The sequence below is a fragment of the Python bivittatus genome, unplaced genomic scaffold (assembly GCF_059951505.1).
Source record: "Python bivittatus isolate LINGU-HERP-01145 unplaced genomic scaffold, Pbiv_v1 ctg000530_np1212, whole genome shotgun sequence".
Classification (NCBI taxonomy): Eukaryota; Metazoa; Chordata; class Lepidosauria; order Squamata; family Pythonidae; genus Python; species Python bivittatus.
Genome location: NW_028277085.1, coordinates 1,239,352 through 1,251,984, shown reverse-complemented (window position 1 = coordinate 1,251,984; position 12,633 = coordinate 1,239,352). Strand labels below are relative to the sequence as shown.

The window sequence follows — 12,633 nt, the reverse complement described above, 5'->3', positions numbered from 1 at the left end:
CTTCTTTTAGCAAAAAGATACCACTAATCACTGCACAGAAAAACGGCCGTGCTGATTTGGGATTGTGGAAGTTGCCACCCTAATGCCCTGGGAGTGCACCAAATGGAAGAGGCCTCTTCCAGGTGAACTATATTAACCTGGAAAATGGCAGCTGTAATCTGGACGCATACACGGGCACTTTTCTGTCCAACGATACCCAAGTTCTTAGGAAACAGGGACTGCGCTTGGTAAGTCTTCGGGGAGCAATTTAATCACCCCAGGGAGACCTGGCAGCCTAACGTTAGGCCACAATATGTTTTTAGATCTGCTCCCATTGAAACTCTGAGCTGTAGCAATCCCCTTCCAGTCTGAAAGGCTCATCTTGATGGCTCCCTCATCCAACCAACCGCCGGAGCCCTGGAGCACACGCAATACGGGAAGGATGCGGGGATGTAGCTTCAACACTGAGAAAGTCTGGGTTTTTGCAGACTGACAAAATGTTCCCAGAGTACAACCGGAAGGACTAGCTTCAGGACAAGAATTACTCTAACTTGTACCTCTGTACTTCCCTGAGCTTCCTTATTGCAAACCGGTTCTCCAAATAGGGATTTTTCTTTTCTGTCTTTGTCTCCTTTTGGCAGATATTCTGGAAGGACACCCTTGCAACGGGTCTTCCTAACAGATATGTTCATCCAAGACTGTCTTTTTCTAGATTTCTTCTGAAGTCTATTAAAAGCAAGGAAACTGAACTACCCTTTTGGCATGAAACCAGGAATGTTACGATGCATAAAATACCCCCAAATCACCGCCAAACTATTATCCTTTTTCTGATGTTTCTACTCTGTCACTGACTAAAACAGACACAGCCAATCCAACATCACCAATACATTGTGATTTTTAACCGCAAAAGATGGTAGAAACATCGGAATCGATTGGGTGTTTCTTTGCAACTTTGTGTATGCTTATGTGTAAAACAAAGATCTCTTCTTTTGACAACTCCTTCCAGCTATAGTGGTTTAGAAAAGTCTGCAGAAATCAATGTTGGATTCTTCAACTGAGTGCCTGTCCTGCAACACCCAAGAAACACCTGTTCAGCTGTTCAGAGTCAACAGGTTGCAAACCTTGATGCAATTATAGCTACCTAAAGTGAAGAAAACCTGGCATGAGGTTAGACACCGCTCAAGGCAAGCGCAGGTGGGTGGAACTGTAGGCCAGCTCAAAAAGCAAAGATTATGTTTGGTCAAAAGGAAAAACTGAAGAATAACCAATCAGGTGTTGCGGCCCCAAAGTGAGTGGAGCAGCTGTTCCTACTGGGATGAGATGGTCAGCCGAAGCAGGTTGGAAAGAGCAGCCACAAGGCCATCTGCTGACCTGAGGACTTTGCACCTTCCGGCAACAGCAGACCAGCCTCTACAAGCACAAGCAGCACCTGAGTTAAGGATGAAGGTGAAACCAAGTTCAGGCAGAATAACCTGGTCTCTTTTCCTATTCAAAAGCATGTGCCAATCAAATGTTGCCATCCTAGGATGAGTTTCTCACGACCAGTCTTTGCTGATGGAAGATTACTGACCAGAGACAATCAGTGTGGAGAGCCGATGGTGCTCTCTTGGCCCAGTCGTAATTCCAGTGTCTTTCAGGACTTTTGTTCTGTGTGTTTTTCTCTAACTTGGGGGCCACGTGGTTCAGCTCCAGTCACGCTTGGTGTTGTCCCAGATAGCTGGAGCTGGTGCCAAAGACGATGAGTTCTAGTCCCGCCTTAGGCATGAAAGCCATCTGGGTGGCTTTGGGCCAGTCCCCCTCTCTCAGCCCAGCCCAGCTCACCTCACAGGGTGGTGGTTGTGGGGAAAACAGGAGGAGGAGGAAGGTGTATTAGGTATGTTCGCCACCTTGAGTTATTTATAAAAAAAAAATAAGAAAAGTCTCTTCCTTGCCTGGTATAATCATTAAGCTGGTTCTTTGCACACTGCTTTAGCCACCTGGTGTGGAAAGATCAGCCCCATTGTAGCCCTGCCCTATCCAGTCCCAGCCTAATCAGCTGACTCCAAGGCCCAGCCTTGGGGCACCAGGTCCTACAAAGCCATGGAGCTCAACCTTCCCACTGCTTAGCTTTTCTCTGAAGAGCGGTCACTACCTAAGCAATCCCACTGATCCCATTGGCCTTGAGACCTTCCAGCAGCTAACCCTTTGGCCCACTGTGACCACCCATTGAGTACCTGAGGTCCACGTCTTCCTAAGGATCAAATGTATGCATGGAATGAAAGTTGAAGGCAGGGACTTCAAGGCCACTTCCAGGAGGGTTTGAACCCAATTCTCCCCACCATGGCAGCAATGAAATCCATTTTTATCCCCTTAACAAAGCCAGGTTTCATTTGCTAAATTCACAGTTTGGGAGCAACTTCTGGTTGATGACAGATTTGAATCATTTGTAGGATAAATGTCAGTAAGTGAATAATCTTTAGCTAAAGGCAAAGCCGAGGGCACTCAGAAACGCTGATCGTGCTGTTGAGGGGAAAAACTTTTGCAGCATATTTTGGAGAAGGACATTGTGTTTAAAGATCATATAATATTTACTCACCATATTCCATTTTGAATCAATTGCCCCATTATCATAATAATTTGACAAATACTTTTTTCCCCAAATTCTTTTCTTAGTTTAACAGGCCAAAGAGTTTTGCCGCAGAACTTTAGAGGGTATTAAGATTTTGCATCCAGCACTGAATTCTGTGCCCTTTCTTGAGAAACTACAGGTAGTCCACGGATTAAGCATGCCCAGATTACGGATGACCCACAGTTCAGAACAGAGCCTATTGTAGCAAAATCCGAGTTAAATACACAGTGACTCGAGTGAAATACACAAGGGCTCGAGTTCATTCCACAATGCTACTTCTGCAGTCTTATACAATGATACTGTTCTGGGTTACGTATAAATTCAACTTAAGGACAGACCTTGGGCACAGGACTTGATCTTAAACTGTAATACAAAAAAGAGGGTAAGGCAAGATTTTCACAAAGACTTTGCCATGGGTCAGTCCTCCCAGAGGAAAAGTAGTGAGACGTACATTGAAATAAAGTTCTAGCTCACTTACCAGTAGGGTTGAAATGCTTTCATCCAAGCTCATCGGCTTGGTCGTGCCACAAGTCTCTCCCTGGCCTGGGCTAAAACTACCCCAAAGGCCACGTTTTCCTGTACAGATTTGCACAGTTTTGGGGGCTATAGAAGAAGGCCGGCGTATCTTCACAGGGCCCTTCAATTACCGTGTACTTTGTTGAAACCTGGGCCTTTCAGGCCGTGACTAAAAGCGCCGTGGCAGGACTTACACATCCCACTAGCCCGCAGTGCAGCCAGTCGCCCCGGGTTTAGCTCTCAGCTGCTATGGTTGCAAACCAGGGTTCATGGCCGGAATGTGTGACTGGAGAGCTCCACCGAGCTTTGCACAGCACGTAAAGGGCCACAATCCCAAAGTGGGGAGGGGCCACCGTTAGGGAGGATTGGCAGTTTGAAGTACAATTGCCCTTCGAGGCCACACGAGTGATTCTGAGCGCCATAAAAAGGATGGTGGTGGTCTGGATGAAGTTCTTGGGCCCACACATTTTGCACCCCTGCTTTGTAGTCTAGCACAGTGTTTCTCAACCTTGGCAACTTTAAGATGTGTGGACTCCCACTCCCAGAATTCCCCAGCCAGCCATGGCTGGCTGGGGAGTTCTGGGAGTGGGAGTCCACACATCTTAAAGTTGCCAAGGTTGAGAAACACTGGTCTAGCATGTTGTTTCGTCAACTAACGGTGGTTAAACCACTGTTTAACCCCAACAGCAGAATAACTTGTGCCACTCCATATAGCTGTTTGCTGCCTTTAAGGAAGTTCCCTCTCACCCAGCTTTGCAAACGTCACTCTGGGAGGCTCTAGCTTCCTGCACTGTCCCACAGATCACTCCAACTCTCAACTTCAGCTAAAAGCAAGCACCGATCGCTTAATACTCTACTCTCCACAAGCAAAGGTCAGAGAACTTAATTTGCTCACCACGGATGGGAGGACGGATGCAGAGATGGCCCTCTTCTGACTTGAACCCTCAGGTCTGGAGGGGACAACACACTTCAAAGAGGATCTGCAGCTTATTAAACTCTCTTCTCTGGATTAATGGACAGCTCGCAGCCCTGAAACTGCCAACCCATCACATTTCCCAGGCAATTCACTATATGAAGGAGAAATTTAAAAATAAGTACACAGAAAGCAGTCTTTCCTCTATGAGGGAAATTCACATAAGAAGCTTAACTGTGTTCTTCAGCTCAGAAAGCTTACACTGGGCATTCCTCTCTCCCCTGACAGCTGCACAAAGTCCCAAACTAGAGAGATTTACTTACAGTGCCAGCAGGCAATGATACAACATGGCTCAGAAGTCATTTCCAACATTGCAAAGTTAAGAAAAAGGCTGGCACGCAAAACATTGTGGCAGATGCAACATACCCTTAGCAAGTTTGGGGAAGTTAAAGCAGCCCTTTTCAACGAGAGAGAGAGAGCAGGGCCTTTTGAGTTTTAGCAAATAGTACACTTCTTGGCTTTTTAGCAAAAGAAAGAGGTTTACTCTGAATTTTGTTTGACACATTTGAAAAATTATAGCTTGCAAGGATTTACTTTTGCACAGACTCTTACAAAACCTCAGAGCGGGAAACTTTAAAAAGCAGCAAACATTGTTGGCCTAGGGACAAGAGAGAGATAGGAAGTCTGAACCCCAGCCTTTCTACTCTTAAACTGGCCCAAGAAAAGCACCATCTGCCTCAATGGTCATGGAATGGGATCTGTGAGAAAAAAGAACTTAATTGCATCTGCACATGAGAGGTTGGGCCAAAATATGAAGAATAACAACAACCGATAATAAATATCTTATTAGGAGTCAAACTCTTCCTCTCCCATCACAAGTGCTACGGTCCAATCTTCTTGAACTGCAGGAACAAGCAGATGCCATCTGCAGTCTGGGAACATGATTGATCCTCCCGGGGTCACCAAGAGGGACTAATAAAAATGTATTGCCTTTGAGGCGGAGAAGATCAAAGCAAAGTGGGGCCCAAAGGAGGATATTATGCTCCCTGATCTGCCCCTAGCCTCCAGTTGGTGAGATAAACAATGGCAAGCGCCAGCTGCCATTGATCACTAGCTGGAGCTGGAGAAGAGATCTTTAATCATTGTCTCGTTGAGAAGGATCCAAAAATTAAGATGGATACCAAGGTGTCACAGGTGGAGAGACAACTATAACCATCATTAAAACTTGGGTGCTCCAGCAGACCAAGGACTAGGCACCCAGGTTCTTTTCTTTCTTCTTGCAATTAGGAAGGTCTGGGCTTTGCTGCCTTGTTAGATGTGATATGTAAGTAAGGTACATCCTTCAGCTTTTAATTATAGAGAGACTCCTCCAGTCTTCCCTCACATGAATCTTTTTTTGGCTAGTTTAGCAAATGACAGTTGAATATTGTTTTCCTCAGAGTCCAAAACTGAAGAGAAGCCTGATTTTCTTTTTTTAAATTCTATGATGGCCAAACAGCAGGTCAAATCACAGCACTGAGAGATGGAAGCGTTAGCTTGGGGGATGGAAACCAGGGGTGGCATGCCATTTTCAGAAGCAGGCCATAGAATCACCCATTGGATATAAACAGGATTTCCACTTCACATGCCCCAACAATCTTGAAGGAACTGGATTTTTGGTGCCAAACCAAAAATGCATTTAGCTATGCACATGCTAAAACATACACATCACAACTTGGATTACAATCCCTGTCCAAATTTCTGTACCGGACGTTGCAGGCCAAGTTATTTAAGAACACAGGAGCTTTGTTGCAGCAGACCAAACCCTATTTAATCCAGCATTTCATTCCCATCATGGCCAACTATATGCCAAAGGGAAGTTTTAAAAATGTGTTTTTAACTTAACGCACCTTTTGCATTACATAAGTTTTGCAACACACACATGCACAAACTCTATCTCCCCCCCCCGCCTCTGTTTCCCAATATTATTCCTATCTGGGAGGTTTATACAGAACCTTTAAAGAAATTACACCAGATGTTGATTAATGGTAGGCATGGTACATGTAAATAATAAAATTATTAATTATTGTTCATCAGTTTCTTCAGGAAAAGATGGAAAGTCTTGACAGAAGCAAATCCAACATTCCTATCCCTGGATTTTAAACAATGACAGGGCCGAAGACTTTTGAAAATATATTTTCAGTTCCAGAACTCTTATAAAAACTTGTATAAGTTAATGAAACACTCTCCCAGCCTGTACCACCACCTCTCTGCTCAGTCAAAACAGTGCTGACCTAGAAGAGTACATCTTGAGGAACCAACTCACCTATTGTATAACAAAAAGCATGCATAATGAATTACACAACTAATTATCCTCCAGTCTCTACCTGTACACCTCAGAAAGGCATACGCTCATTCTTAAGAAGAGCCGGTATTATGAATATTCAGCTGCTTGAGCTGTTTTCCACGTCCCCATGTTTAGTAAAACACAGGGTGCTAAAGCATCTTGTGGCATTTCACAAACTAATACATTGATTACTGAATAAGCTTGTGTGGGCTCTGCCCTATCAAAGGTTATGCCATAATTTAGGTTTGTTGTATTAACAGACCAGCATGGCTAACAGTAATACAGTTTCTTTTGCTCCTTTCCCTCATAGAGTGCTCAGGTTACATGTCAACGTAAACATACAAAATCCTTTAAAAAAAAACCTCACTCACTGCATAATGGTGTCGTCATTTGGTTCTGTGGTACTTTGCATTTCATATTAAGTAAAAAGCGATTTCTGCGCCTGATGAAAATGCACGGAAGGTCTCCAGGCTGCTGCACCAGAATTCAGGCTCATTTTTTGAGACACCACAGTCTCATGCCGCTTTCTCTGAATATTGATGAACATTTTAGATGTGAAGAGGTCTTCAAGAACAGTTTCTACGAAGGAATAGCTGGCTCAGAGATCAGCAGTCATACCAAGCACCCAAATGCATTTTGCGAACCATGGTGGGCCTCCTCGTCCATGGCCAATTGCTCCTGTGCAGATCTCTTGAATGAGGTCACCTGGTTGCTGCGCTGGCATCAATCCAGTTACGCAGCTTTGCTGGCAAGGACAGTTGCCGCCACGTTGTTTCAAAAACCCTATTCCTCGAACACCACCAAATGCCCTGAAGTTTATCCATCTCAGTCTTCCGCTTTTAGCAATGGCCTCTGGGAACTCACGGAGATGGGCATTCCTTTTAACTGCGCAGAGCAGCTGGCATTCAGAGTGCACAACTTAGTTGGCTACCGGGACTAATAGTCATTACGTGCCTATCCCTCTTAAATTATTTTTAAAGCTATTTACCAATAAAAATAGATATCCAAGTTACCAGGATTCGTTTATTTTTAATGCGCTTACCAGCTTTGCAAATTCTGTATCTTACTGCTAATCAGTTTCATCAGGTGAGTCCAAGATCGGTTTAATAAAAATAAAATCTGTCTCCATCGACTTACATCAATTGTTTTCCCCCTCCTTCCTTAAAACCTTGCATTTTTGTACAACTACTAAGTTTGGTTCAATAACGTTATTTTGCAGCATTTAACCTTGTCAAACAGCAGCAGCCCTGGAACAAAACTAGACAACTCTGCTACATCAGTCCTAAGTGCGCCATACTTTTAAAATCAGCCAGTGCTCTTCTGGAGGAAGCACCGAAGTGGGTACGTGCATATGCACTCACAAGAAGTGAAGTTTTGTAACTATTACACATGGGCCCCGTGGCTTGATGCAACTTGCTCTTACCAAACCACAGAAAGACTGAGGTATCAGTTGTAAAAGTAGGTGAATGCTACCATCTTGTGGAAAGCAATCAAACCCTATTTCAGAGAGTATGACCGATGACTCAACTACGCATCACTTTGTAGGCGGCACAAATTTTGCGGCACAATTAACATTCTTTGATTGTATCACAGAAAGAGTTGCATATAAAATACTTTTATTTGGCAGCATTATATATTATATATGTAACAAAAGTAAACACAGAAAATAGTACATTTTATATGACCAGTAGCCAACTCCCTGAGCGAACTAGGTAAGTTTGAAGACTCCTACCTGTTAACTCTGACCTAGCCATAATAGTTTCTCCCTCATTTACAATTCTAAATCAGAATCTAATATCATTTAGGAATTAATCCTGTTATTTTATAAATAACAGTTTGTGCTACTGATTCTTTGCTTGAGGCAATTATTTCCCCCTAATCTGACTGAAACCGCTGGCACACAAATCCGTATCTTCTTTGGTTCAAACTCTGATGGACTGATTATTCTGGGCTGTAAACTGGATGTGCTGAAACTATAAATGCAGCTAATATTGTTAACCAGCTTTGGCCATGCTAATGTTAATGCCAGCACGTTATGAGTAACAGTAAAGGTGCTATCTAAAAGAAGTGTGCAAAAAGAGAGCATCGTCAAAAAACAAATAATCAGGCTTAAGAAATACTGAATGTTAAGCAGAAATACCTTCATATATAAAAATCTGGCAGCATCAGTACTTGATTTACCACTTAAAAGATGACTTCAACGGGAATCTTCCAGCTGCCGGAGTGCAGAGGGGTTCTCTCTCAGGGCAGTTAAATCACTCAGGGTGCGATCCCTGGCAAGTACACGTGTGTTCTTGAACTGCAACCTGAAACCCACTAATTTCCGGTATCAGGAGAAGAGAGAATCACGAGCTGCATTCCGTTACAGTCAGCTGGGGTAGACGAGAGTGTGCTTTAAACCTCTGCATTTGGTGGCATGAGATATGCTATGACCCTGAGTCAGTTCATTCTTTTAAATCTATGTATTTTTCTGTATATACTGTCATCAGATTTTCTAGTGTAAATTTTGTGCTGATCATTTCTAAAGAAAGAATTATATTCTAAGCCAAACATTCATTTCCATGTCACATAAATCTAAGTATGAGCAATTAACATAATTAGGCACTATTTACTGACCAACAAGAATAAAGAACTTGCGCCCCTGATTACAACAGCACAAGTGACTCACTTCACTAGTTCCTGGACGGTGAGGAAAAATGAGTCTTCTGCATTAGAAAATCTCTCTCTGAATAGATCTGATAGGAGGTTGATGTATTTAATTTACTCTAAATGAAAGCTTATTTTTTGCCAAAGGCAAAAGCAGAAATGAATTCTGATTAATTTATCGTAAGGGAAATTTAAAACAGAAGGAATCTCTGAATTTCTTCTTTGGTGTTTTGACTGTCAAGATTTTATAGAAGCACACACGGAATCAATCAAAATCTAGATCTAGTAAAGTTGAGACAAGGGCTGGCTTAAACGGTTCCCAAGCTCACAAGCCCAAACCAAGAATCATCACCCAGGCACCGACCGCTCCCCAAAAAGACATCTTCTGAAAGGCTGGCCAAGCGAAGGCGTTTGTTCCCCAGTCACGTCTTGGATATACTTCTTTTCAGAGATGCTTGCTTCACCAACTTCTGCTGGTGGCTGCTGGCTTCAGCTGCATCAATGGCTTGACACATTCTCTGTGAAGCGGCAGAATTTTATTAGTCGCTCCTGAACATTACAGGGAAAAAAAATCCTTTCCTGAAAAAACGAGCAAACTTCTATTGGAAAGACAGAAAAATTCAGCTCTGCAAAGCCACCGCAACCTTAAATCAGGGTGGTAATGGAAATGGCCCAGGTGAGCAGGAAGCGTTATTAGGAGCACTTGAGCAAGTGCCTTTCCACCTGCGAGGCCCGGGGCCTCCATGCTCATCAGCGCACTTCTCTTGCCACTTAATCCACTGCAGCTAAGGAACTGTCGGGGGTTGCCATGATCCTAAGAGAGGCAAGTGTCAGCTCTCATGCCCCAAAAGGGAAGGAACATTTTTGTCCTCCTTTCCTAATTAAACAAAAGTTAATCTTCAGGGTGGAGGGTAGAAAAACCACGGCGCCTGACAATTGCTCTGGAAATGCCAAGTGACACGTTAATGTCCTGACATGAGGCAAGACTGTGAAGTACAAATGTCACTCAAGACCCAGCGCTGCCACGACCCTGAGATATCAAGCTTACAGTTAAGTTGAATGCTTTAGGGGACCCTTACCTTTGCTGCAGCTGCATCTGGGAGCCGGATTTTCTTTATTAATTCGTGTCCCGAACTCTCTTTTTTGTGGAATGGTAGCATCCCTCGGTCCTGTCAGATATTGCACATAATACTTAAGTATTAAATTATGTATCAGAAAATGAATCAGAAAACATCTCTGCATTTACCCAATTTTATCTTGGAATATCCTCATATCCAAAGTTAAACCCTCTGTTATTTTTGCTGAGAGATTCTTGCAATACTTTGAAGACAAGCACGTTTATTAGGCATACATTTTCATGAACTACAGCCCCCTGCATAAAGGACCACATTTTCCCAGCAATGTATTATGTTTACATAGACGAGAGAACAGGAAGGACTTTGCTTCGGAGAAAGATGCCTGGAAACCTTAACAACTTGTCTATGTTATACAGTCCTCACCTGGGCAGATCAAGTTCTTCAAGTCTACAAATCAGATCGACCAGTAACTGAGATGGGGATGTGCAGAAGACAAGGAAAAGAGCTTGGAATAAACGTTTCAGAAATGTTCAAGGATCCCTCCCTGAGAACAACGGGAACCCCAGTTGCGCTCCTTACCTTATTATTCTAAGCTCACAAAAGGAGGTGCAGCGTTAGTCCATGCTGAGTGCTAACTACCACTCAACTATCAAAATAAATGCTACAAGGATGATTTAAAATATATCTATATTCTTGAAACACGCTACAGGCTTTGGTTCTCGGTCTCTATTGCTGTAGCAGCTTGTTTTGCTGATTAATAACAGTTTCGGGCTGTTAACTGCTATTATGCATTGATTAAACTTACTACGCAGAGATCAGACTTTCTTACCTTAACGAAGATTTGCAGTACATTTTCATCTGTAGTGGGAGGTCGTGTAAAATCTTCATATAAGTAATCCCAATCTGTTGTCATGTGCCCTAGGATCTCCACTTCTTTCATTAACACGACTCTCCTAGATTGACAGAAAGGTATCTTAGGACTTCCGTTTCAGAAGAAACAATCTGCTGATAAAATGTCCAGGGTGTCTGAGATCAAAGGCATTTTAACTTGAGTGAAACAATCCGTCCTCCACTAAAGAATGTAGAAAGCGTGCACGCGTGCGCACGCACACACACCCAGAAAACCCCAACTCTACTTATGGGGTGGCTCAGCTTAATTACAGAGCACCTTCGAGGTGCCATGTCAGCATGCTGAGTTAAGAGGACCACGTGAGAGAAGGTGGGACAGGCTCTTCAGCTGGAACAAATAACACAGGCCAGAAGAAAAGCTAAACCAAGCCTCTTTGCTGTCTCCCACATATAAATCAGCAACTGAAGGCCTATCCAGATGCCAACCCACACCCAAGTGAGTGCTAGCAACGGAGGAGGCAAATCCCCCTTTAAAATAACTTTCAGGCATCCGGTCTCCGAGATGTGCCTTCCACTACTTTTAATGTAAGCTTCTGCCAAGGTCTATACAGAAACTCAACTCTTTGCAGAGCCAAAGCGTCTGCCACCTCATTCCATAAGAGAATGAACAAAGAACAGCATCCTTCAGGATTAGACTCCCTAGATTATTAAATTCCAGGGTCAGTGGAGGAGACTCCTCCTTCAGTTTGGCCAGTGTGGCCGTACCTGCTGGTCACGACGATGTGGGTCTTTCTGCTCCCTGAAACTGGGCAATGGTCCTGGAAACTCTCTGCTTCCAGCTTCTTGATGTGGGAGTTCTGGAGCCAGGGGTGGGGGAAAAAATGCTTCAGATTAGAGCTGCAATATTTAAACTCTTCCATGAGGCACTACCAGCTTGTCTTGGACTGACCTCCCTCCCCAGACACACTGCTAATGGTCCAAGAGCCCCATTTGGGATGCAGCTGAAGGCAGAGCACACTGAAGCCCCAAATGAAGCCATTAGGAGGCCTCCACCCCCCCACCCTTCTGCCAAACTGGAGGCCTTCAATTCTGACCCAGCTGAGAGTAGGGGATCTGAGGGCGAAGGGAGCACCAACAGTGGTGACAACGAGAGAAAGACAAACTACTCCCATGAAGTTCAAAGACAGATGGGATGAAAAGGAAACGGGAGATGAAGCCCGGTTGGGGGCTCCTCCCTCTGTAGCCAGGATCAGCAATGCGGTGCCCTCCAGATGTTGAAGACCTCAACCCCTTCCCCACTAGTCATCTTGGCTGGGGACAATGGGTGTCGAAGCTCTATTTATCTGAAAGATGTCACACGATCTACCCCTGCTCTAAGCAGCAGCCTTTCTCAGGGAAAGAGGCAGAGGATAAAATCATCATCCACTTTCAAAAAAGGTTCTCACAAGTTTAGGCATGAAAAACCATTTTTTAATTCACTGGTTCATAACATTATATATACATTCCTGTAACATTACAAATTGCTCAATGCATCCGAACACCAATATTAAGTTGAAAATATTACCAAGAACTAGCTTTATGGGGGGGGGGACGTTATTGAGAAACGTGAGCGTTCCCATCCGTTGCAAGTGAAAGCAGCTACATGCAAGAGAAGGGCAGGAGGGCCATTTCTCTCTCCCTGCTGCTCTGCACGGGGCAGCTCTTACTGTTCATAATAACA

At 43.9% G+C, this 12,633-nt stretch overlaps 1 protein-coding gene across 1 annotated transcript in view; it reads right to left on the bottom strand.

Moving 5' to 3' along the window:
• Positions 1-7,379: 7,379 nt before the first annotated feature.
• The window catches only part of VPS13C (vacuolar protein sorting 13 homolog C), a 67,240-nt gene continuing 61,986 nt past the window's right edge, over positions 7,380-12,633 (bottom strand). Inside the window, exons 80-83 of the mRNA XM_088148310.1 lie at positions 11,679-11,770; positions 10,894-11,017; positions 10,068-10,157; positions 7,380-9,506 (exon numbers count right to left, since the gene is read on the bottom strand). Of these exons, the coding sequence (XP_088004436.1) occupies positions 9,411-9,506; positions 10,068-10,157; positions 10,894-11,017; positions 11,679-11,770 (402 nt within the window). The 3' untranslated portion in view covers positions 7,380-9,410. The remainder of the gene's footprint in view (positions 9,507-10,067; positions 10,158-10,893; positions 11,018-11,678; positions 11,771-12,633) is intronic.